This window comes from Salvelinus namaycush, chromosome 3, assembly GCF_016432855.1.
Source record: "Salvelinus namaycush isolate Seneca chromosome 3, SaNama_1.0, whole genome shotgun sequence".
Classification (NCBI taxonomy): Eukaryota; Metazoa; Chordata; class Actinopteri; order Salmoniformes; family Salmonidae; genus Salvelinus; species Salvelinus namaycush.
Window position 1 is genome coordinate 54,796,060 of NC_052309.1, and position 27,741 is coordinate 54,823,800.

The 27,741-nt window shown below is 45.7% G+C and overlaps 1 protein-coding gene across 1 annotated transcript in view; it reads left to right on the forward strand.

Annotated features, from left to right (window-relative positions):
• The first annotated feature begins 8,182 nt into the window (after positions 1–8,182).
• Positions 8,183–27,741, forward strand: part of srrm3 (serine/arginine repetitive matrix 3) — a 65,191-nt gene continuing 45,632 nt past the window's right edge. The window contains exons 1-3 of the mRNA XM_038988520.1: positions 8,183–8,317; positions 8,665–8,769; positions 16,235–16,536. Of these exons, the coding sequence (XP_038844448.1) occupies positions 8,183–8,317; positions 8,665–8,769; positions 16,235–16,536 (542 nt within the window). The remainder of the gene's footprint in view (positions 8,318–8,664; positions 8,770–16,234; positions 16,537–27,741) is intronic.

The following is a 27,741-nucleotide window of genomic DNA, read 5'->3' on the forward strand; positions in this document are numbered from 1 at the left end:
AATTCACTTGTATTCCTTCATTTTGGACTTCAGATTAAATTTCAGCTTTGTTCAAAATACACACAAGAAAAACTATTATGTTAATCATAGTGATTCAGGAGTAACATTAAACCAGAGTAATATGCCCCACCAACATTAGACAACTATGAAGAAAACCCTCAAATTGATTAAATAAGTAAATCAAATCACTACAGATGGCACTCTTTTGCTAAGTGCAGAAATGTGTTATAGACAGTGGCGATTTTAGCATGTAAATCTTGGGATGCAGGCCAGCAAAGCAACAACACAACACTAAACAATACATTTATTGCACTATAACGGTGACAAATGGTGCCCACAAACTGTTAGGGCCTACATAAAGCTGTCCCAACAGCAGAGTCCCAACAGCAGTACCAACACCTTACCAAAGCTACAGTTCATTCAGCCTCATTTACTGCCTTTAAAAAAACATAGCTGATATGGCTGACTTGCTTAATTAAACAAATGTGGTTTCTAATGACAATTGAGATGTACAAACTATGGCATAAGGGGACGACAAGCGGATAAGAGGCAATCCGTAATTTCGATTAGGACATTAATGAGCGCGAGACGACGGACGTAGTCAATATAGCTATTTGTTCAGCACTTTTGAAATGTACAGCGACAGAATTCAGAACATGGGCCGTTCTTACATATAAACAGACATTGAAAGCTCTTACAATATTCGGTGATTACATTTCTCTAAAACAGATTATAAGCAAACAAGCACACATCGGCCACGAACGATGTGTTTACAATTGTCACACCCTGGCCTTAGTTATCTTTGTTTTCATTATTATTTTAGTTAGGTCAGGGTGTGACATGGTGAAGTATGTGTTTTGGTTTGTCTAGGGGTTTGTAGGTTTAATGGGGCAATGTCTTGTCTAGGTGTTTGTATGTCGATGGCTGCCTAGATTGGTTCTCAATTAGAGACAGCTGTGGTTTATTGTCTCTAATTGGGAGCCATATTTAAGGCAGCCATGGGCATCATGTGTTTGTGGGTAATTGTCTATGTTGAACGTTTGTTGCTTGTCTGTGCACTTACGTTATTTAGCGTCACGGTCGTTTGTTGTGTTTTTGTTAGTTTGTGTATAGTGTTCGTTTTCGTGTTTTTTCTCTCTTTTCCACAATAAAGAGATGTATTTTGCACACGCTGCGCCTTGGTCCAATCTCTCTCAAGAAGACGATCGTGACAGAATTACCCACCAATCTAGGACCAAGCGGCGTGTCAAGCGGCAACAGGACCCACCTACACAGGATTCATGGACATGGGAGGAGATATTGGATGGAAAGGGACCTTGGGCACAACCGGGAGAATATCGCCTCCCTCGTGAAGAGCTGGAGGCAGCTAAAGCCGAGAGGAGGCGATATGAGGAGGCAGCACGGAAGCAAGGCTGGAAGCCCGTGAGTACAACCCAAACATTTCTTGGGGGGGGCCTTAAAGGGAGTGTGGCGAAGTCAGGTAGGAGACCTGCGCCTACTCCCTGTACTTACCGTGGAGAGCGAGAGTACGGGCAGACACCGTGTTACGCAGTAGAGCACATGGTGTCTCCTGTACGCGTGCATAGCCCGGTTCGGTACATTCCAGCTCCACGTATCGGCCGGGCTAGATTGAGCGTTGAGCCGGATGTCATAAAGCCGGCCCAACGCATCTGGTCACCAGTGCGTCTCCTCGGGCCGGCTTACATGGCACCAGCCTTACGCATGGTGTCCCCGGTTCGCCTACATAGCCCGGTGCGGGTTATTCCACCTCCCCGCACTGGTCGGGCGACGGGGAGCATACAACCAGGTAAGGTTGGGCAGGCTCAGTGCTCAAGGGAGCCAGTACGCCTGCACGGTCCGGTATTTCCGGCGCCACCTCCCCGCCCCAACCCAGTACCACCAGTGCCTCCTCCACGCACTAGCCCTATGGTGCGTGTCTCCAGCCCTTTACCACCAGTGCCTACACCACGCACCAAGCCTCCTGTGTGTCCCCAGAGTCCTGTGCGTCCTGTTGCTGCTCCCCGCACTAGCCCTGAGATGCGTGTCCTCAGCCCGGTACCACCAGTTCCGGCACCACGCACTAGGCCTAATGTACGTCCCCAGGGTCCAGCATGCCCTGTTCCTTCTCCCCGCACTAGCCCTGAGATGCGGGTCCTCAGCCCGGTACTTCCAGTTCCGGCACCACGCACCAGGCCTACAGTGCGTCTCAGCCGGCCAGAGTCTGCCGTCTGCCCAACGGCGCCTGAACTGCCCGTCTGCCCAACGGCGCCTGAACTGCCCGTCTGCCCAACGGCGCCTGAACTGCCCGTCTGCCCAACGGCGCCTGAACTGCCCGTCTGCCCAACGGCGCCTGAACTGCCCGTCTGCCCAACGCCGTCTGAACTGTCCGTCTGCCAAGCGCCGCATGAACTGCCCGTCTGTACTGAGTATTCAAAGCCGCCCGTCTGTACTGAGCCTGCAAAGCCACCCGTCTGCCATGAGCCTTCAGAGCCGTCCGCCAGACAGGAGCCGCTAGAGCCTTCCGCCAGACAGGAGCCGCTAGAGCCTTCCGCCAGACAGGATCAGCCAAAGCCTTCCGCCAGACAGGATCAGCCAGAGCCTTCCGCCAGACAGGATCAGCCAGAGCCTTCCGCCAGACAGGATCAGCCAGAGCCTTCCGCCAGACAGGATCAGCCAGAGCCTTCCGCCAGACAGGATCAGCCAGAGCCTTCCGCCAGCCATGAGCAGCCAGATCCGTCAGCCAGCCATGAGCAGCCAGATCCGTCAGCCAGCCATGAGCAGCCAGATCCGTCAGCCAGCCATGAGCAGCCAGATCCGTCAGCCAGCCATGAGCAGCCAGATCCGTCAGCCAGCCATGAGCAGCCAGATCCGTCAGCCAGCCATGAGCCGTCCAGCCAGAATCCGCCAGAGCCGTCCAGCCAGGATCCGCCAGAGCCGTCCAGCCAGGATCCGCCAGAGCCGTCCAGCCAGGATCCGCCAGAGCCGTCCAGCCAGGATCCGCCAGCCAGCCAGGATCCGCCAGAGCCAGCCAGCCAGGATCCGCCATTCAGTCCGGTGCTGCCCCTCAGTCCGGTGCTGCCCCTTAGTCCGGTGCTGCCCCTTAGTCCGGTGCTGCCCCTTAGCCTGGTGCTGCCCCTTAGCCTGGTGCTGCCCCTTAGCCTGGTGCTGCCCCTTATCCTGGTGCTGCCCCTTATCCTGGTGCTGCCCCTTATCCTGGTGCTGCCCCTTAGTCCGGTGCTGCCCCTTAGTCCGGTGCTGCCCCTTAGTCCGGTGCTGCCCCTTAGTCCGGTACTGCCCCTTAGTCTGGTGCTGCCCCTTAGTCCGGTGCTGCCACTTAGTCCGGTGCTGCCCCTTAATCCAGTGGGGTTAAGTTGGAGGGTGGTCATTTGGAGGAGGCTACGAAAGCGGGTAGTGACTATGGTGGGGTGGGGACCACGACCAGTGCCAGAGCCGCCACCGTGGACAGACGCCCACCCAGACCCTCCCCTAGACTTTATGCTGGTGCGCCCGGAGTTCGCACCTTAAGGGGGGGGATTATGTCACACCCTGGCCTTAGTTATCTTTGTTTTCATTATTATTTTAGTTAGGTCAGGGTGTGACATGGTGAAGTATGTGTTTTGGTTTGTCTAGGGGTTTGTAGGTTTAATGGGGCAATGTCTTGTCTAGGTGTTTGTATGTTGATGGCTGCCTAGATTGGTTCTCAATTAGAGACAGCTGTGGTTTATTGTCTCTAATTGGGAGCCATATTTAAGGCAGCCATGGGCATCATGTGTTTGTGGGTAATTGTCTATGTTGAACGTTTGTTGCTTGTCTGTGCACTTACGTTATTTAGCGTCACGGTCGTTTGTTGTGTTTTTGTTAGTTTGTGTATAGTGTTCGTTTTCGTGTTTTTTCTCTCTTTTCCACAATAAAGAGATGTATTTTGCACACGCTGCGCCTTGGTCCAATCTCTCTCAAGAAGACGATCGTGACAACAATACCGTGTTGGTGAAAATAGACCAAATTATTAGGGTGTGGCACATGAGCTACTAACCGCTTACTACACAACATACACTTAGTATTACTTTAGCTACAGTATACATATCTCTCTGGCATCCTATATAATTTATGAAGCAGCATAAGACATTTTTGGACTCCTTCGGGGGCAAATTTTGTCATCAAAGAGATGACGGATTTACAATTCCGAGTTGAATGACCATTCAAAACGTATTTTCCCAGTTGTAGCTAATTCTTCCCGAGTTCCCAGTTGTCTTGAACTCACAGTTAGCCACTGATTCCTTCCCAAACCACTCATTGTTGAATTTGCGATTTCCAACTTGTTGTGTAATGTTTATGTCCATTTGCCGATGAGCACCGAGACATTTTATCTCTAATTTCTCTTCATATGACAAGGATTGAAAATTATTTGATTGTCGACTTGATTCATGGTGACGACTGCTAGCTTGCTAGCTAAGATTTTGAAAGTATGATGTTGACATGATCAGTCCAATCAAAGCTATCACGTGATTTGATGTCATATCTGTGGCCAATGACATTGAGCCTTCTTGGATGGGCACTTCTAACTCTATGGCATTTTTTGAGCTCTAACCTTAGAATTGGGGATGACGTACTGTCCCATGAGTGACAGAAAACTGAGCCAATCATGACAGAAGACTGAGCCAATCAGGTGCAACGCTCTGTATTTTTCTGCTGGCTAGCCCTACCACCACAGAAAGCACTGAGCTAGGCTGAAACACCTGCATTTTGGAGCTGCCTTACTCAAGAAAGCAAAAAAAGAGACCATGTTTGTATGTGGCTTTATTAACTCAATTACATGTTTTTTTGGTACTGTAACGAACGTCGTCGGGAGAAGGAGAAGAGGACCAAGGTGCAGCGTGGTAAGTATTCATAATACGTTATTTTAATAAATATGAACACTCTAACAAAACAACAACATGACAAACGAACAGTTCTGTAAAGTGACGAAAAACACTAAACAGAAAATAATCACCCACCCATATGGTTCTTAATCAGAGACAACGATAGACAGGTGGGCGGGCATTTCACCGCGGTGGCGGCTCTGGTGCGGGACGTGGACCCCGCTCCACCTTAGTCTTGGCCCACTTAGGTCTTGGCTCCACCTTAGTCTTGGCCCACTTAGGTCTTGGCCCACTTAGGTACCGCCGACCCCGGACCGGAGAACCTCGCAGCGGGCCCCGGACAGGATGGCGACACTGGCTGCTCCTGACAGGAGGGAGACTCTGGCTGCTCCGGACAGGAGGGAGACTCTGGCTGCTCCGGACAGGAGGGAGACTCTGGCTGCTCCGGACAGGAGGGAGACTCTGGCTGCTCCTGACTGAAGCCCGTCGCTGGAGGCTCCGGACTAGAGGGCGTCGCTGGAGGCTCCGGACTAGAGGGCGTCGCTGGAGGCTCCGGACTAGAGGGCGTCGCTGGAGGCTCCGGACTAGAGGGCGACGCTGGAGGCTCCGGACTAGAGGGCGACGCTGGAGGCTCCGGACTAGAGGGCGACGCTGGAGGCTCCGGACTAGAGGGCGACGCTGGAGGCTCCGGACTAGAGGGCGACGCTGGAGGCTCCGGACTAGAGGGCGACGCTGGAGGCTCCGGACTAGAGGGCGACGCTGGAGGCTCCGGACTAGAGGGCGACGCTGGAGGCTCCGGACTAGAGGGCGACGCTGGAGGCTCCGGACTAGAGGGCGTCGCTGGAGGCTCCGGACTAGCGTCCTTCGTTGGAGGCCTCGTGCCATAACTCCTCACTGGAGGTTTCGTGCCATGGATCCTCACAGGAGGCTTCGTGCCATGGATCATCACTGGAGGCTTCGTGCCATAGATCATCACTGGAGGCTTCGTGCCATGGATCCTCACTGGAGGCTTCGTGCCATGGATCCTCACAGGAGGCTTCGTGCCATGGATCATCACTGGAGGCTTCGTGCCATAGATCATCACTGGAGGCTTCGTGCCATGGATCCTCACTGGAGAAATGCCTTATGGAACATGTGAACTTTCATGTGCCTTAATAAAAAACTTGTATACCATCTGTAAATGCGAATAAAATTGTTAAATTACAAGCCTAGTTGGATTAGCCACAGAAAAAGTCAGCAACCTTACCGCTAGCCATGATTGGCTGAGATAATGAGTGGGCTGGGCATGAGTTCGGATTGGTCTGTCATATAGCACGCTTCTGTTTATTTGAGCTGGTCAGTATGTGTAGGTAATCCTGTCTAACGCAGCTTTAAAAAAAATTGTTTGCGTAGTAGAAGTGCATAGTAGAACTGTTGCTCTCCACTTTCTGGAGGACAGAGTGTTGAAATCAATGGAATTAGAGTATGATAGCTAAGGATATGGAGAAAACACCTGTCTCCGGATTACATCTTAAAACTAAGGGCAACCATGGCATCCGTGACAGTGAGAAGTGCCCATCCATGATGTATACGGGTAAGATAGTCTGGCTAGCTACGTTTTCAGATATTACATGTTTCTAATTTTGACAGTTTTTTTTCATTTCAAGTTAAAGTGTACTGTTAGCTAGCTAACATTACGTGTATGATCTTATTATTCGTATCTCAGAGCCATTTGCTTTGCTAGATATAGTCTAATGTTAGCTAGCTAACCTTGAACCTGGTTGGTTAGCTACCTGCAGATTCATGCAGGGTAGTAATGTCATGAGTTGGGATAGACGTAGCTGGTAATTTCGCTCTGGCTATCTTCTCCGATTTCCGAGCACTTTCGTCTGAGTGTACCAGAGTGCAGAATAACTGACGAATTTACAAATTATCAACACCCGTTGAAAATGGCTGGTGTCAGTAAATATTGGCAAAATTGTTTCCAGCAGCACAGTCGCAGTCACCAACGCTCTGGATAACATAAAAACAGCCTAACCAGCTCTGCTGGGGCGAGTATAATGGTCAGTGAGCTGTTCTCTTATTTGTGTCTGGAAGTAGCCGGCCAACATTAGCCAGTTAGCTTGGGTGTTTGACTGCTGTTGAAAGGACAGAACACTCGGATCAACCCTTAAAGAGATGGGTGGGGCTAAAGCATAAGAGGGTGTGAACAATGCTGAATGGGTGTAGGCAAAGAAGAGCTCTCCAGTAGGTACCAAAATGTTCAAAGGCCATTTTTAACGTGAGGTTACAGGTTTATCAACTTTCAAAGCAGAATTACTTTCCCATTGTTCCTCAAATGCAGCGTATGATATACAATTTTGTAACTCTGTGTCTCTTCTTTTATCCAATGTAAAAAAACACAATTTCAAATTTTGCTACAAAAGACCAAATCAAGGCATCAAGGCGGTCAGTCACAAATAGATTCAGTGATGATTTCTCCTGCTGTCCTGCCACCTGTTCTGTTCTATCAGTCACACGCACGCAGGCACGCACGCACGCACGCACGCACACACACACACAACCAAAAAGATCCACCCTTCCAGAAAAACTCATCCAATAGATAACCACCCACCCAGGAAGCAGGTTTTCAGATTTTCTTGCTCTATCTCCTGGTATTTGGAGTGTCTATGTCTGTGTCAAGGTCATGCCCCCTGTTACTTCAGCCTGTAATAATCTCAGATCGAGGTGCAGATCCAGTCATTGTGTGTGTCTTTATGCTGCACACACACATGCATGCACACACACGTCAGTGGAGGCTGGTGGGAGGAGCTATAGGAGGACGGGCTCATTGTAATGGCTGGAATGGAATACATGGAATGGAGCAAACATGTGGTTTCCATATGTTTGATGTGTTTGATACCGTTCCATTTATTCTATTCCAACCATTACAATGAGCCCGTCCTCCTATAGCTTCTCCTACCAGCCTCTACTGACACACACACACCCGAGCATGCTTAAAACAAATTGTTCCACAAAATCACCAAGATGTATTCTGACCCACGAAAGGAAAAAACATGCTGGACCATGTATATACAAACATCCGTGACGCGTACAAAGCCATCTCCCGCCCACACTTCGGCCAATCAGATCACGTCTCTCTGTTCCTACTCCCCGCCAACAAGCAGCAACTCAAGAGGGAGCCACCAACATAGAGAATCAATGCTTCAGAACTGTTTTGAGAATACTGATTGGAAATGTAATTAAGAAATGTATCCACCCAGGAATCATTCACCAACATTGAGGAATGTACATCGTCAGTCACAGGCATCATTAGGAAATGTGTTGATGATGTTGTACCCACAATGACAATCCGGACATACCTCAACCAAAAACCCTGGATGCACAGGGATATCCGTACCATGCTGAGTGCCCGTACTGCAGCATTCAATGCCAGCATAACGAACCCCGATGACTCGGTGGCGTGCGACGCATACAAGGCAAGCAGGTACGACCTCTCTAAATGCATTAGGGTTGCAAAAAGACATTACAGACTCAAACTTGAATTGATGTTGGACAACTCAGATTTAGGACACATGTGACTAGGACCACAGACTAACACAGACTACAAAGGCAAATCCAGCTGTGTGGTGCCCACCGAAGCCTCCCTCCCAGATGAGCTTAACACATTGTATGCTTGCTTCGAGGCAGACAATACCGAACCATCCAGGAAGACTCTCGCTGCTCTGGACGACCAGGTAATTTCGCTCTCCGAGGCTGACTTGAGGAAAACTCTCAAAAGAGTGGAAACTCCTAATGGCGCCGGCCCAAAGTGTGTGCTGACCAGCTGGCGGGCGTCTTCTCGGATATCTTCAACCTGTCCCTGTCCCAGGCTGTAGTCCACACTTGCTTCAATGAGACCATCATCGTCACAGTGCCCAAGAAAAACAAGGTGACATGCCCAAATGACATTCCCGTCACATTCACCAGGTCATCATGAAGTGCTTTGAGAGGCTGGTCATGGCCCACATCAAGGCCAGCATGCCAGGCACACTGGACCCACTCCAATTTGCCTACCGCTCCAACAGATCCACGAAAGATGCCATTTCCATCGCTATTCACACGGCCATAACACATCTGGACAAGAGGAACACCTACTCTACATGACCAAAAGATGCTCGTCGAACATCTCATTCCAAAACATAACAGCCTCCACTCTTCTGGGAAGGCTTTCCACTAGATGTTGGAACATTGCAGCGGGGACTTGCTTCCATTCAGCCACAAGATCATTAGTGAGGTTTTGCACTGATGTTGGGCGATTTGTCCTCGCTCGCTGTCGGCGTTCCAATTCATCCCAAAGGTGTTCGATGGGGTTGAGGTCAGGGCTCTGTGCAGGCCAGTCAAGTTCTTCCACACCAATCTTGACAAACCATTTCTGTATGGACCTCGCTTTGTGCACAGGAGCATTGTCATACTGAAACAGGAAAGGACCTTCCCCAAACTGTTGGAAGCACAGAGTCATCTAGAATGTCATTGTATGCTGTAGTGTCACGGATCCCTCCAGAACTGTCATTACGCACACCTGGTCCCCATTTCCTTGATTCGTAATTGTATAAGTGTGCCCTTTGATCACCGTGTTCTTGTTGATTATTGTTACAATGTCCGTTGGTCGTGTGAGTACCTGTGCTGTGTTGTTTTGGCTTTCGTGCCACTTGTATTGCGCAGATGATTACGGGTCTCATCCCATGTGGTATCATTGTGCACTTGTGTTATTTATTCGAGGTACTCCTTGCTCTTTTGTTTGGGTGTCAACCCTGTGTTTTGTATGCGTGTTTGTTTGGTCTTCGTCCCCGTGCCTGTAATTTGGGTATAATAAAAAACCCTGTTACGCATTCCTGCGCCTGTCTCCCGATCCTTCATACCAACGTGACATGTAGCATTAACATTTCCCTTCAGTGGAACAAAGGGGCCTAGCCCGAACCATGAAAAACTGCCCCAGACCATTATTCCTCCTCCACCAAACTTTACAGTTGGCACAATGCATTTGGGCAGGTTGCGTTCTCCAGGCATCCGCCAAACCCAGATTTGTCCATCAGACTGCTATATGGTGAAGCGTGATTCATCAGTCCAGAGAATGCGCTTCCAGAGTCCAATGGCAGTGAGCTTTACACCACTCTAGCCAACGCTTGGCATTGTACATGGTGATCTAGGCTTGTTTGCGGCTGCTCGGCCATGGAAACCCATTTCATGAAGCCTCAGACGAACAGTTCTTGTGCTGACGTTGCTTCCAGAGGCAGTTTGGAACTCGGTAGTGAGTGTTGCAACCGAAGACAGACGATTTTTACACGCTACGCACTGCAGCACTCAGCAGTCCCGTTCTGTGAGCTTGTGTGGCCTACCACTTCGCGGCTGAGCCATTGTTGCTCCTAGACGCTAATTTATGTCACACTGATAGTAAGAGCATGTGGATATAAGCATCTGGTCCTCTGTGCCTCAGTTGGTAGAGTATGGCGTTGGTGCTTGTAATACCAGGATAGTGGGTTCGATTCCTGGGACCCCCGGTAACAAAAATGAATGCACGCATGACTGTACGTCGCTTTTGATAAAAGCGTCTGCTAAATGGCTTTTATTATTACAGTATATTACATGTAGGCCGAGTACGTGTGACCGATATACTTCAGTCTTGCAAGCAACCTTCTTCACCCTTGAAACAATGGAGAAAAATGCCTCCCTATCAGTAATAGATCTCAGATAAACTCCCAGAGGAACAGGACTCACACACAGATAGCTGTTGTGTTCTGCCACCTTATCAGCCCCCTGACAAGCCTCTTTCTGCTGTGACTGTTTCATTAAACAAATTAAACAATTTAGTTGTTAACTTGAGAGAAAGGAAATAGATTTTCCATGGCCTCTCGTGGGAACAACAGGAAATGACCAAGGGCCACCAGACATAACTAACTGGATTTACATGATGTGTTCATGTACCATTATTTTAGACCCAACACCTGGGATCTGTTGGGGCATTTCTGCGGGATTGGATCATCTGTTGTTTTCACACAATTTTATCTTTGACATGTTCATTTTAATGTAGTTCCAGTCTGTTGTCGTCCGGACAGACTCCGGTACAGAGTTGCAGTCACCCAAGTCATAAACTGTTCCCTCTGCTACCGCACGGCAAGCGGAACCGGAGCGCCGAGTCTAGGACCAAAAGACTCCTTAACAGCTTCTACCCCCAAGCCATAAAACTGCTGAACAGTTAATCAAATGGCCACTCGGACTATTTACATTGACCCGCCTTTTTGTTTTTACACTGCTGCTACTCGTTGTTTATTATCTATGCATAGTCACTTTACAAATTACCTCCACTAACCTGTACCCCCGCACATTGCCTCGGTACCGGTACCCCCTGTATATAGCCTCATTATTGTTATGTAATTTTCTTTTGTTACTTAAAAAAAAAAAAATGTTTACTTTAGTTTATTTAGTAAATATTTTCTTAACTCTATTTCTTGAACTGTGTTGTTGGCTAAGGGCTTGTAAGTAAGCATTTCACGGTAAAAGTTCTACATCTGTTGTATTCGATTTGATATGATTTGCAGGGAGGACACATGATCGTGTCAGCGTTGGAGTGTGTGGCCCCCCATGGTGCTTCAATGAGATGAGGTGATCTGTTCGTGTTTGTGTGAGCGTGCGTGTGTGTGTGTGTCACCTGGGGCGACCCAGCGGCTCAGACATTTGGGCCATGGTGCACGTGAATAGCATGGGTAATGGCATCCAGCATCCATCATCTAGCCCTGTCTCCTCTACATTGCAGGCTGATGTCAGAGACAGACCCAGGCCTGGTCTGCCCCAGGCTACTGGCAACAGCAGACGCAGTAGACTGATTGTAAAACAAGGAAGGATGCTGTTATTTAGTGAAGACAGGACAACATAGGAAGATTGTCTTGTTGTTGTGTTGTCTACCTAATATAAAAACAGTTATGGTCACTCAACACAGTCACAATTTATTTACCGGTGTAGGATCTTAATTTGACCAGTTTCTCACAGCTGGATTCATGCAGCAACAGGAAATGTGAATAATTGTGGGAATTATAATTAATGGACATTTTTGTTGGGGTTGATACATTTTTAGTTAGGGCAAATCTTGTCTGAAATTTAAAGTGGAAATTGCTAACTTTAGAAGCCTTTTTAAATCTCGAATACACTACAAGTTTGCATTTCCTGCTGTACAGGACATTTCCTGCAACATCTGTATTCTCATATCTGTCTTCAACGCCAGCGTGCTTGTCCTGTTCCAATCCCGCTCACCATACGGCAATTACAGGACCGTTTTACCAAACAAACAGACAAGAGTTCATGTCCTCCTTGGAATCTTCTTCAGTGCAAGTGAGTGTGTGTGTGTGTGTGTGTGCGTTTGCGTGTGTATGTGTGTGTGTGTGTGTGTGTGTGTCTGTCTGTCTGTCTGTGTGGATGAGAGAGGACTGTCACAGAATATCAAGTGGTGATTCAGTGATGATTTCTCCTGCTGTCCTGCCACCTGTTCTGTTCTATCAGTCACACACACACACAGACACACACAGACACACACACACACACACACAGACACACACAGACACACACACACACACACACACACACACACACACACACACACACACACACACACACACACACACACACACACACACACACACACACACACACAGTTAACAGAGTCATGTCACTGTGAATTCACAACACAGCTTGTTTACCAACGCACAGCTCCCCAAAATCAAACATCATCACTATAATGCTACTTTACCCAGCAGAATCAGAGACAGAATCAAGACTCACTGTTGTCTCTCAACAACGAACGAAACACATCACTATATTCAGGAATGCTGTTTTACCCAGTCAGTGACACACCAAAAAAATCCATTGGAGGTTATACATACAACTTCCTTTATACTTGACGAGCTTCTTTCCACAACGCTAACATTTTTATTTTCACGGCAAGGGGCTGTTCAATGACTGTATTTTTTTTTTGAATCTCTCAAAAAAAGCATGTTTTTTTTGTGAAAAGCTATATCGTCACACTCAGATCATTTTTTTTATTTTATCTTAATGGGCAAGTCAGTTAAGAACAAATTCTTATTTTCAATGACGGCCTAGGAACAGTGGCGGCCTTGTTCAGGGGCAGAAAGACAGATTTTTTACCTTGTCAGCTCAAAGATTCGATCTTGCAACCTTTCGGTTACTAGTCCAACGCTCTAATCACTAGGCTACCTGCCACCCCAAATAAGGAGTACTCCTAGATTTTACACAGTCAAATGTAACAAATAACTACAAATTTTACATACAGTATGTGACATCAATATTTAATCAAATGTAAAAATGTAAAACATTTTATCAATACAGTAATATGAGATCTGTATGTAAAACATTTAAATTTGACATTTAAGACATTTAGCAGATGCTCTTATCCAAAGCAACTTACACTATTCATCTTAAGATAGCTAGGTGAGACAACCACATACATTCAAATATAAAGTATTCCATTCCAGCTAAACATATATAGCATTTTTCAACCAAAAAAAACACACATTTTAATAAACATCTCCAATCTATGAATACAACATCTGAGAACACTAATATTTTACTCACTCGTGAAGGTACCCGTAAGAAATTATTTCTGGTGGAAAAAAAACAAATGTGAAAAATTGGTGGATTTAGCGTTCTGAAAATAAACCCTTCACTTGCTGCAGTCTCTCGTGACATACTTTTTTCCATTCAATGGTACTGTAGCTGACCAGCAAGCACGCGAGATTTGTGTCTGGGTGCCAAGATTACTCACTGTTGCTATGCTTATTGTCGTTGAAGGCTAAAACAACAGAGCTTTGGACAGGGATTGGGCACTCAGAGATGATGGTCTACTCTGACTCAGAGGAAGTATTACGTCATTCTCATCCCCTAACTCTCCCATCCCAGGCTGATCACTAGAAATACACTTCTATTTTGTACGTTTGAAAAGGCCCTGAGAACGTCGATATATGCCTTCCGCTGTGCTCACCAAAAAAAGAACAACTATTGCCCAGCACTGGCACGAACTCATGATGCTCAGAGGCAAAGTGCACTGCTCAGACTGAAATGTGCTGTTCTGTCCACTGCGTCACAGCAGTTCACAATGCTCTAGCAAGCCTTTCCCAAACCGTAGCCCCCCTAACTTGACCAATCGTAATTAATACCTAAACTTAACCCTTTGAGTTGTTTCTGTTTTAGCCCTGTAACCTCGCGGAATTAACATTGTAACCACGCTCAATTAATGCGTCAAAGATAGACAATCCATAATGCACAGGATTTCGAAGTGAAACTATGAGATCTTGTTACCCATCCTCCCCTAACTCTCCTATCTGTGACAGTGATGAAGTGCCCTGGCTGGGCTTTTCTGACTCCTCAGTGAAAAATGAAGCCATTAGTTTTGCAGGACCGACCAGTGCTGGGGTAGGGAGGGAAGATGTATGTGTGTGTCGTGTGTGTGTGTCTTGGTATGTGTGTGCTCTTAGGCATCACACGCCTGCATCACTAACCTATCCATCTCAATCACAACCCCAGCCTGAGCCTAGCCAGAACAGGATAGCATTCAGATGTGGAAATGTATACATCCACTTGTATTGTGAATGGAACTTTGGCAAGTCACATTGATACTTAAAGACATGTTCTGGAACTTTGGCGACTACAAAATAAAGTCTCCCGCTTTGGGCTGGATTTGTCATGCATGCATAATCTATGAGCAGAATTAGTCTTACCTCAATTTACCACAAAATCCCTAGTTTGAAAGCAACTGTTTTTTTGGAAGCTGTGCTGCACCATTTTCTCTACATTTCCACTTACGTGGGCCAGCCCCCGAGCAATTCGAGTTCTAGCCAATTAACTTCAACCCCTCGCCATTTGAGAGGCAGCTAGCAAGATAGCTCTGCTAGAGCAAGAGCAATAATGTGGTGCACTTATCTGCACATTTGTGACGTAGCACGCAATTTTTCGGGGACCACTTTTGGCTTGTGAGCGCTACTTTGACTGGCTAAAAAGGCAAAAAAAGTATACAAATGTACAGGATAATCACTTTAATACAGTATTTGAATCTAGCTTTTTGACTACAGCATAGCGATCCATTTTTGTTTATATTCAGTCTTTGTTGTGTGTTCAACACATGTCCAAACGTCCATATTGTCCTGGTGTTATAGTGTGTGTGAGTGATTTTCAATGTCCTCTCACTCACTGCAGGCAAAGCCAGGGCCTGTATCCACAAAGCGTCTCAGAGCAGGAGTGCTGATCTAGGATATGTCCATGCAATCTTATTCATTATGATCTAAAAGTCAAACTTGATCCTAGAGACTCTTTGTGGATACGGGCCCAGGTCTCTACACAGTATGTCCTGAAGGGAGTCAAATTTCCCCAGCTTTCTCCTCTCCTCTCCTCTCCTCTCCTCTCCTCTCCTCTCCTCTCCTCTCCTCTCCTCTCCTCTCCTCTCCTCTCCTCTCCTCTCCTCTCCTCTCCTGTCCTCTCCTGTCCTGTCCTCTCCAACTCATCTATTAGGCTATACTTTGTTTATGTGACCTTGATCTACAGTGTGTGTACAATCGGTGTCACGAGACTTGTTTGTCCTACAGTATAGATCTGTCAGCTACTCTAGTGTTGACGCATGCATGGACCAGAGGCTGCTGCTGCGGCTGCTGTCGGCGGCCGGTTCTGTTGGTAGTGATGCATGTCGACATGTGCCTACGATCCAAAATAACCCTGACTGTGTGTGAGAGAGTGTGTGGTGTTGCTCAGTTAAGGGAAAAATACTTCATCCTGTCCAGAGATGTAACCATCAAAACTACCACAGCAGCAGCTCACTTTTCTGTGATGAGGAATACAGTATAGTATATTATTTGCATGGTTGGCTTAACAGTATGTGTTATGAGGGCTCAATAAGCCAAAAGTCTGAAACAGATAATGAGGGGCTTGTTAGGAACGTCCAGGATCAGCCTATTGTTTGCCATCTGGTGAGACAGAGTAGTTTAGAAAAATGTGATCCTCTCTCACCTCAGGAGCCTGCCATCCCAGGTTCTGTTACGCTTATAACAGGCCGCGACCTCCGACCTCCCCCTAATCATCCCCCACCCCTTATCTTAACATACCTACATTAGCTATTGTAACAGAGTTAGAAATGCATCCTTATACAGTTGGAAATGCAAATAAATGCATTTGTGTGAAATATAAACTTACAGTATATGCCAGGTAAACAATTGAACTGGTCTCTCTCTCTCTCTCTCTCTCTCTCTCTCTCTCTCTCTCTCTCTCTCTCTCTCTCTCTCTCTCTCTCTCTCTCTCTCTCTCTCTCTCTCTCTCTCTCTGTCTCTGTCTCTGTCTCTCTCCTCCTCTGTCTGTCTCTACAGAGCTTTGTGGCCATGTACGATGGGGCGAGGGTGCCTTCACCCCAGGACAGTGTCAACGGTGTGCCCCCTGCTGCCGTGAACCTGGCAGAAACAGATGCGGGGTCAGGCGGGTCAGCGTCAGTGCCCACCCCGGCCGTGCAGCCCAAGTCAGAAGAAGAGGAGGGGCCTGAGGTGGAAGAGGAGGAGCCCAGACCAGAGCCTGTCCTGGTGAAGAAGGCCCATAGGGAGATCCTAGACCACGAAAGGAAGAGGAGGGTGGAGCTGAAGTGCATGGAGCTGCAGGAGATGATGGAGGAACAAGGGTGAGTTAAGTTTGGAGGGGTACAATGTACACTGGGTTTACATTTAGAGGGATACACCCTTGTTTGGATGGTCTCTCATGTAGACACACGCTAGGCTAGTTTGGTGGATACACAGCATAGGTTATGCCTTGGTTAATGAAGATTTTTACATTGACAGGAATACACATTTGAATCTTAAAAAGCAATTTTTACATGCTCACTACAGGTTACACGATGAATTAGACTCCTGATAACAATTATACATCAAGATGCTCTAGCATGGAGAGAGAGAAACCAAAAATACCAAACAGAGCCTTCAGTTTCTACCCTTTAATAATGATCTATCATGCAGCATTTGATGCACATTACCATTCTAATCGAAAATCTCTGCACTTAAAGAAAATGACAAGACAGCACTTCTTGCCTCCAGTCAGTAATGGCTGCCAGTCAGCCTGAGCCAGAGAGCTCTGAGAGTCATTGGAAGACACAGCCACTCTCATTAGCATGCTATCACTCCTCCAGAGCTAAATAAGAGAGAGCCTTAGCGATACACTAACAGCTAAGAGGCTGGCTCTACGCTATCTACACTACTACCATGGTGGATTTGTGTGGTGACTGGCATCTGCTCTAATCCTCCTAAGGCTCTGGCTGGCTGTGGCTCATCCATTCAGCCTGTGTGTGTGTGTGTGTGTGTGTGTGTGTGTGTGTGTGTGTGTGTGTGTGTGTGTGTGTGTGTGTGTGTGTGTGTGTGTGTGTGTGTGTGTGTGTGTGTGTGTGTGTGTGTGTGTGTGTGTGTGTGTGTGTGTGCGTGTGTGTGCATGTGTAAACAGGCCTTCAAGGCAGATACTTCAGGCTAGCAGACCAGCCTCATGGAGGGTACACTAAATAGGTGTTCCAGGGACAGGCATACTTCTCCAGTCTAGCTGTGACAGTCCTTAAATAAGGTGTAGTGTGACCTTGTGTCTGGCTGTGAGGTGTGAACAGAGTTATCCTCTGAGACGACTGCACTGTACACAGCCCTGGTGGAACTCACAGAGGTTTCACACTTCACATTGTTGTGTGAACTAGAAAACGATTGAGCCTCGTCATTTCTGATAGAGGTTTACTGTGACGTAAGTTATAGCATCATAATGTTTATGATGGTAGACACTTAAACGCAGAGATATGGCTATTATTTATGAATAGAGATTTTGGATGACACAGCAGCTGGATGGCACAGCAAAGCACACTGTTGACACAGCAATGTTACTGGATGGATAGCAGTATGCAAAAATGCAGACCTTGGAAAAAAGTTGCCTCAGTACAAAGTGTATGCTACTCCCAGTTAGCAGCAGTGGTGTATGTTTGAATTGCAGGATAGGATAAGCATGTTCGCTAGTACTGCCAAACAGCATTTCTAACATAAATTTGATCATCATGCCTACAGGAAACGCTGAGTGTACAAAACATTAGGAACACCTTCCAAGTACTTAGTTGCACCCCCACTTTTGCCCTCAGAACAGCCTCAATTCATCGGGGCATGGACTCTACAAGGTGTCAAAAACATTCCACAGGGATGCTGGCCCATTTTGACTCCAATGCTTCCCACAGTTGCTTCAAGTTGGCTGGATGTCCTTTGGGTGGTGGACCATTCTTGATACACATGGGAAACTGTTGAGCATGAAAAACCCAGCAGCTTTGCAGTTCTTGACACAAATCCCTGCGCCTGGCACCTACTACCATACCCTGTTCAAAGGCACTTCAATCTTTGCTCTTGCCCGTTCACCCTCTGGATGGCACACATACACAATCCATGTCTCAATTGTCTTAAGGCTTAGAAATCCTTCTTTAAAAACCTGTCTCCTCCCCTTCATTTACACTGATTGAAGTGGATTTAACAAGGGACATCAATAAGGGATCATAGCTTTCACCTGGATTCACCTGGTCAGTCTATGTCATGGAAAGAGCAGGTATTCTTAATGTTTTGTACACTCATTGTATATTCTCTGGCAGCTGTATTCCAGTGTGTAGAAGGGTCATTCAAACTGTCCTTTAGGTGAGTCACAGTGAATAGATTGGGTAACATGAGATGCCTAACTGTCACACTTAGGTGTATTGTATGAGAAGTGCAAGTCTAGCCCTAACCCTAAGCAGGATAAAGGGTTTTGAAGTGCATCCCCACTCCTCCAGAGCAATGAACTCATCCATGGCCCCTGCCTGGGGGTCTAGGATAAGTAGGGTCGGTTGCGTCTTAGCAACATTATCATATGTGCCTCTGCCTGGAACCCTCTTTGCTCCCCTTTCAGCCCCCCCATCCCTACCCAACAGTAAGCAGCCAACCACCCTCCCTCCCAGCCCTCCTCTCAAGTGAGGAGCCATGCTGGAACCTGGCCTCAGCCTCATTAGGGCTGATAGTTAATGGCGGCTGGAAGGCCAGGCCTGGCTGGGCCAGATTGATGTGGCTGATAGGGAGCTGGCTGCCTGGATGTCAGCAGCAGAGGATAGGAGAGCGGCACCACTGCCATCTGTCAGGCAGGGAAGGGCCCTCTCTATCTGGGCTCCAGACTGTCCTCTCCAGGCTCTGGACTAATTGCCTCCGGTTTGGTAAATGGGCCATATGTCCAATGGAGAGCCCCAGTGACAGCTATTATAAAGTAGAACCCCATGACTACCAGTTTGTTTGTTAAGTACGATAGAGCCACATGTTTTTATCCCAGCCCTCCATATTCCTCCACATTCAAACAAGGCCACTTTAAATGAAAAAGAGTGGGAGGGATTGGGGAGGAGGGGATAAATGGATGTAGAGAGGGATGAAGTAGAGGGAGATAGAGAGGGAGAGGAGCGCAGGGCTCAGGCATTAGAAGCAATTAAAATGGTGTCAGGAGTCTGTTTTCATCTGCTAGTGGATTAAAGCCACCGGGTCACCCTCTAACCTCCTAAACACACACAGACACGCGCGTACGCGCACACACACACACACACACACACACACACACACACACACACACACACACACACACACACACACACACACACACACACACACACACAGGCACCCTCCAAGGCCATGGTCAGGGATTAGAATAAAGTGACAGGTTGAATACCAACCCCCCTCTAACAGCGCCCCCATCAGTGCAACTTCCCTACCATCCCCCTCTCGCCCTCCCTCCCTCCTCCCTCCCCATCCAGGATGTATTAAATCAGTGGATTAATAGTCTGCCGTGTGTTATAGCCTCACAGCATCACCCTGGGAGCCAATTAGAACAGCCAGTCAATTAAAGGAGCCTGCTCATTAAGCTATCTGAAGCCTGCCAGCCTCCCCCATTTACTGGTACTAAAGGCTTCCGCATGTTTCGGTTCGGCTGATGCCTAGCCGAACGAGTGTGCTCGCGTACCTTCGATCTTAGCTTGAAAAGACCTTCGCCTGAAAAACAAGAAAAAATCGGCAATAGTAGAGTTTGTCCATCTTGAGATGACATAGCCAGTATACACTTCCTCAAAATAGTCCGATTTAATCTATTTTATTTGGATGTTTTTGCCGAGGATAACTTAGTTGCGCAATTTTACATCTAACTAGGATGTTTTGAGCAGTATTTCTCAAGTAAAAAAATGGGCATTAAAACACTTAATTGAAGAATCCCTACTGTTGACCACTGACGAAGGGGCGTAGACTTGCTTTAAGACATTTTTTTGTGTGCATGAACACACAAAAAAAAACATGCAGAAGGCCAAAACAAATAAAAACATTCCAAAATGTCATCATAATATACAGTACCAGTCAAAAGTTTGGACTCAAATCAAATCAAGTTTTATTAGTCGCATGCGCCGAATATCAAATCAAATCAAATGTATTTTATATAGCCCTTCTTACATCAGCTAATATCTCAAAGTGCTGTACAGAAACCCAGCCTAAAACCCCAAACAGCAAGCAATGCAGGTGTAGAAGCACGGTGGCTAGGAAAAACTCCCTAGAAAGGCCAAAACCTAGGAAGAAACCTAGAGAGGAACCAGGCTATGAGGGGTGCCAGTCCTCTTCTGGCTGTGCCGGGTGGAGATTATAACAGAACATGGCCAAGATGTTCAAATGTTCATAAATGACCAGCATGGTCAAATAATAATAAGCACAGTAGTTGTCGAGGGTGCAGCAAGTCAGCACCTCAGGAGTAAATGTCAGTTGGCTTTTCATAGCCAATCATTAAGAGTATCTCTACCGCTCCTGCTGTCTCTAGAGAGTTGAAAACAGCAGGTCTGGGACAGGTAGCACGTCCGGTGAACAGGTCAGGGTTCCATAGCCGCAGGCAGAACAGTTGAAACTGGAGCAGCAGCATGGCCAGGTGGACTGCGGACAGCAAGGAGTCATCATGCCAGGTGGTCCTGAGGCATGGTCCTAGGGCTCAGGTCCTCCGAGAGAGAGAAAGAAAGAGAGAATTAGAGAGAGCATACTTAAATTCACACAGGACACCGGATAAGACAGGAGAAGTACTCCAGGTTCGACAAACTGACCCTAGCCCACCGACACATAAACTACTGCAGCATAAATACTGGAGACTGAGACAGGAGGGGTCAGGAGACACTGTGGCCCCATCCGATGATACCCCCGGACAGGGCCAAACAGGAAGGATATAACCCCACCCACTTTGCCAAAGCACAGCCCCCACACCACTAGAGGGATATCTTCAACCACCAACTTACCATCCTGAGACAATGCAGAGTATAGCCCACAAAGATCACCGCCACGGCACAACCCAAGGGGGGGGCGCCAACCCAGACAGGAATATCACGTCAGTGACTCAACCCACTTAAGTGACGCACCCCTCCTAGGGACGGCATGAAAGAGATTTGTACAACAGGTGTAGACCTTACAGTGAAATTCTTACTTACAAGCCCTTAACCAACAATGCAGTTAAACTTTGGTTGAGCTAACATAGGCTAATGCGATTAGCATGAGGTTGTAAGTAACAAGAACATTTCCCAGAACATAGACATATCTGATATTGGCAGAAAGCTTCAATTCTTGTTAATCGAACTGCACTGTCCAATTTACAGTAGCTATTACAGTGAAAAAATACTATGCTATTGTTTGAGAATAGTGCACAGTTTTGAACATGAAAAGTTATTAATTAACAAATTAGGCACATTTGGGCAGTCTTGATACATTTTTAACATAAATGCAATGATTCATTGGATCAGTCTAAGACTTTGCACATACACTTCTACACTTCTTTGCACATACACAAAATCTAAATTGCACCTGGCTTGGAATAATACATTATGGCCTTTCTCTTGCATTTCAAAGATGATGGTACAGGTTGTTTGGGTATGACATTTTAGGCGAAAATTGAAAAAAAGGAGCCGATCCTTAAGAGTTACTCCCCACCCCCAAAAACAAATAACCAATCTAAAATAAAAATAATTGGCAAAAATTTAAAATACTCACCCTACTAATTTATTTTCACTATTTTCTACATTGTAGAATAGTAGTGAAGACATCAAAAATATGAAATAACACAAATGGAATCATGTAGTAACCAAAAAATTGTTAAACAAATCTAAATATATTTTATATTTGAGATTCTTCAAAGTAGCCACCCTTTGCTTTGAACAGTTGATGTTGAAATGGGTCTGCTACTTGAACTCTGTGAAACATTTATTTTGGCTGCAATCTGAGGTGCAGTTAACTCTAATGAACTTTTCCTCTGCAGCATAAGTAACTCTGGGTCTTCCTTTCCTGTGGCGGTCCTCATGAGAGCCAGGTTCATCATCGCGGTTGATGGTTTTTGCGACTTCACTTGAAGAAACTTTCAAAGTTCTTGAAATTTTACAGATTGACTGACCTTCATGTCTTAAGGCACATGAAAGTTACCATGTTCCCGAAGGCATTTCTGCCAAAAAATGCATTTTGATAAAAAAAAGAAAAACTTTCAAATGGCTCTCCTGTGAAGTCGTGACTTGCGACATATGCATAGTTTCCTGAAACGGGTCACATATTCTCTCTGACCTCAGTTTACCCTCTCGGTCAGGTTGGTCTGAGGATGGTAGGCCGTGGTCAGTGGGTACATAGCTCTTTGTCAATTCATGAGATGAACCTCGTCAGAGAGAAGATGATCTGGAATTCCAAATCGGGTAAAGATCTCCCTTCGCAGAATGAGGTCAGCAGTTCATCTCAGGAATCTACAAAGAGCTATGTACCTACTGAGGTGTTGTTGCCAAACTGAAAACGGCAAACCATCCTCAGACCAACCTGACCGAGATGGTATAACTGCACCCTGAAGGGGATGATTGCTTCATTTGTGGGGGATCAGCACACAAGCCAGAATCATCTTCCAGAGTTCCACTTTGCGCTGAACTCTGCTGTCCAGGAGACTTCCGGGGTCACTCATACCGAACTAAACCTGGGAAGACCACTGAAAGACCGATGGACAGATACTTGCAAAGTAACAACGTTTCACCTGACTGCTCTGCCTTTGTTGCAGTCCACCACCACCATACCTTGCTAGCCAGAGTGGAGGCCAGCATAATCAAAGCCAAGCAGTGATGGTGCAGAAACTATGGCAAACATAGATGAGCTGTGTGTTACCCACCCCAGTCTTGTGTCTGGGTCCGTTCTCGTCTTCTGTCAAAGGTGGCCAAACAGTTCACTGCAAAGCTGGCTTTGAGATGGAAATTCTCTGGAGAACACTGGGGAAGATGTTCGGATGGTACATACTGTTGACCTAAAGCCCTGCTACCCTATGGCAGAAGAGCTGGATCGCAGGCAAAAGCAACGCCAGCAGGAACTCTTCTTGGAGAACTCTGATGAGTACTTCCCTGGTTTTGCTTAGTATGAACCTAGCCTACCAAAGCCTGCATCCTTTCCGTTTCTACAGGCATTGTTTTTTCATGGGGGGAGGAGTGTGGCAAAATCCTGGACGGAGCCTACACTGTGCGCTGCCACTTTAAGAGTGCACCGTCTGTCAGGATGAAGTAAATATGGCTCTCCTAAATGGGTGTGAGAGTTCTTGGTCAGCGTGACCGTTTTCAATGTGTGCGCAACCAATTGCAGAAGCCTTGGTCATTTTCAGAGTGCTTAGATTATAAAAGTTTTGTGTTTGATCGCCTGTGTTATCGCTCTACTCCTGAAGTGTTTGGAACCTGTTGTGGCTGTTCAAACCTTGGATCTCTTGGATTACTAGCACCATTGTTGTGAAGCTTTGTCAAACAAACAAATGAAAATGGGAGTCCTGGAGTTGGCCTACAACAACTAAGACCCTCGCCTCCTTCTCTTCTCCATCTCCTGTTCTCTGACTTTGGAACATTTAAAGGCCTTGTTTTGTTTTGGCATACAAATACACCCCCCCCCCCCCCCCCCCCCCCCCCCCCCCCCCCCCCCACGCGCACACACACACTTACACACACACACATTCATGCACCAACTCACTCTTCACTGAATGAATACAGATTATTGCAAATCATCTAATGTTGATAACTGGGTTCTTTATTGTCTGTTACCTCTATGAAATTGCCTCGGAGTTGCTCTAATCATTAATATTGTATAAGATATAATTGGTTGGTTTACCCCGTGCTGTGACTTGTGTTTATATGGTGTGTCTTATCCATTCTCTCCACTTGCTATCTGGTAAACAGGCGACACTCTAGGCAGTATCTTCTGCTGATGTGTGTGGGTCTGGTAGCAGTACTCTCTCTATCCTACTCTTTTCACATCGGCAGTGTAAATACCTGCCTGGCGCCCCGAACAAAAATCTGTATCTTTATCCCTCTCTAACAACTATGCTACACACTGACTTATACTCAACCAAAGTGCTACTCCCTATAGCAATGTGTTTTGGGGTATATATACAGTGCCTTCAGGAAGTATTCATACCCCACTTATTCCACACTCTGTTGTGTTACAGACTGAATTAAAAATGGAGGACTTTTTTCCCCCTCTCACCCAGCTACACACAATACCCATAATAACAGAGTGAAAACACAGAAATATGTAATATACATACGTATTCACCTTCCTGGGTAAGTCTCTAAGAGCTTTGCACACCTGGATTGTACAATATTTGCACATTATTATTTTTTAAATTCTTCAAGCTTTGTCAATTTGGTTGTTTATCATTCCTAGGGAGCCATTTTCAAGTCTTGCCATAGATGTTCAAGCCAATATTAAGTCAAAACTGTAACTACGCCACTCAGAAACATTCAATGTCGTCTTGGTAAGAAACTGCAGTATATATTTGGCGTTGTATTTAGGTTATTGTCCTGCTGAAAGGTGAATTTGTCTCCCAGTGTCTGTTGGAAAGCAGACAGCACCAGGTTTTCCTCTAGGATTTTGCCTGTGCCATTTCTTTTTAGCCTAAAAAAACTCCCTAGTCCTTGCCGATGACAAGCATTTCATAACATGATGCAGCCACCTTCCTCTCTGGCAACTGAGTTAGGAAGGACGCCCTTATCTTTGTAGTGACTTGGTGTATTGCTACACCATCCAAAGTGTAATTAATAACTTCACCATGCTCAAAGGGATATTCAATGTCTACTTTTTTAAAATTATTACCAATAGGTGCCCTTCTTTACGAGGCATTGGAAATCCTCACTGGGTTTTGTGGTTGAATCTGTGTTTGAAATTCAATGCTCGACAGAAGGACCTTACAGATAATTGTATGTGTTTTTTCACCTTTATTTAACCAGGTAGGCTAGTTGAGAAGAAGTTCTCATTTACAACTGCGACCTGGCCAAGATAAAGCAAAGAAGTGCGACACAAAAAACAACACAGAGTTACACATGGAATAAACAAACATGCAGTCAATAATACAATAGAGAAAGTCTATATACAGTGTGTGCAAAGGAGGTAGGATAAGGGGGGTGAGGCAATAAATAGGCCATAAGTGGCGAAATTATTACAGTAAATAAAATAAATAACAATATGGTGATGAGGTAGTTGGATGGGCTATTTACAGATTGGCTATGTACAGGTGCAGTGATCTGTGAGCTACTCTGACAGCTGGTGCTTAAAGCTAGTGAGGGAGATATGAGTCTCTAGCTTCAGTGATTTTTGCAGTTCGTTCCAGTCATTGGCAGCAGAGAACTGGAAGGAAAGGCGGCCGAAGGAGGAATTGGCTTTGGGGGTGACCAGTGAATATACCTGTAGGGTACAGAGATGAGGTAGTCATTAAAAAATCATGTTAAACGCTATTATTGCACACAGAGTCCATGCAACTTATTATATTATTATCAGGAGCGGCAGGTAGCCTAGTGGTTAGAGCGTTAGATCGAATCCCCAAGCTGACAAGGTAAAAATCTGTTGTTCTGCCCCTGAACAAGGTAGTTAACCCACTGTTCCCTGGTAGAACGTCATTGTAAATAAGAATTTGTTCTTAACTGACTTGCCTAAATAAATTGTTAAATAAAAATATATATATGTGTTCTTAAGCACATTTATACTCATGATCTTATTTAGGTTTGCCATAACAAAGGGGTTAAATACTTTTTTACTTAATTTTTTATACATTTGTAAAAGAAAATCTATAAACATAATTCCACTTTGACAATATGGGGTATTGTATATAGGCCATGGACATTTTTTAATTCAGGATGTAACACAGCAAAATATGGAAAACGTCAAGGGCTGTTAATACTTTCTGAAGGCACTGTATGCTAATATCATAGTACAATGACTCCACCAAAATGCTACTAACAGTGCACAGTAGCAGTGTGTTGTTGAGTGTTATTCCAGGAAGTAATTGAGCTGTAATGAGCGTTGCATGATTAGTCCCTGTGGAGAGCCCCAGCCTTTCCTCTGTCCTATTAATGGGGTACGTAAACGAACAAGGACACATTACCTCACCTAGTTAAAACTACGCTACATACTGCTGACTGAACTCTGGCTTGGCTAGGTCCTTCATCCACAAAGACCTACAGCATCACCCACTTACTTAGTTAACACTCGCCTTTCACAACGCTACGCTCACTTAGTTAAAACTACACACTGCTGTATGCTGGCTGAACTGAGGCTTGTCTAGCTCCTCCATCCACAACACACTGATGGGCGATTTTAGAAAAGCTGTGATAAGACTGAGGATAGTGGTCCTTTCACCTCCCTAGCCTCCTCAGGAAGATGAGAGTATTTGCACGCGGAGCTTCAGGGAAATGGTATTTGTTGTGTAAAGTAGGATTATACACAGACAGGGAAAAACACGCATACACTCTTTGAAAAAAAGGTGCTGTCTAGAACCTAAAACAGTTCTTTGGCTGTCCCCATAGGAGAACCCTTTGAAGAACCCTTTTGGTTCCAGGTAGAACCCTTTTGGGTTCCATGTAAAACCCTTTCCACAGAGGGTTCTACGAGGAACACAAAATAGTTATACCTGGAACCAAAAAGGGTTCTCCTATGGGGACAGCCAAAGAATCATTTTGGAAAAGGACACACAAGAATACACATGGGATATTTGCAAACGCCTTTAAACCATATGAAGCCATCGTATTGCAAAGCCAATTTCATTACAGGAGTGTAGGCTATAGATTGTGTGCTTCATATTCAGAAACTCATGATATTGTATTCAATTTTTGTTTTATATGTGGCCCGGATTGTTTTATAATTTCCTATAAATATCATACTATTTGAAACTATATTCAAAAACGTATTTCCAAATACATTATTTCAAATATCAAAAAGACCTGGGTTGAAAAACATGCAGTATTGAAATATTTGTATTTGAAAATATGGGTATATATCCAATACTGTCCAAGTGTATTTACAAATATATTCCTATAATCAACTACTTGTATTCACACCCCCACCCCCAAAAAATACAATAATAATACTTACTTCCAAATGTCTTTTGAAAGTAATTTTAATACCCTAAATAGTATTTGAACCCAGGACTCTTAAGTCACTTAACATCCTGAATGCCTTATAAGGTTTACTTTAGTGTAGAAAAAGTGGGGTCAGACAGACATCGTCATTGCATCAATAATACATTCTACACTCAAACTTTTTTCATTATGTAGTCCATATTTTTTATGGATGTGGTCAAGAAACTTCACCTTTTGCTACTATTTCTGTCAAGTCTACGCATACAATTTAATGCATACGTTGGATAAATCCAACTTATGCACCACACAGCACACAGAATGCACTGCAACTGCCTCTGCAATACAATACTGCAAGGCAAACGCAGCTTTCCATTGGAAATGAATGTACAGTTGAAGTCGGAAGTTTACATACACCTTAGCCAAATACATTTAAACTCAGTTTTCACAATT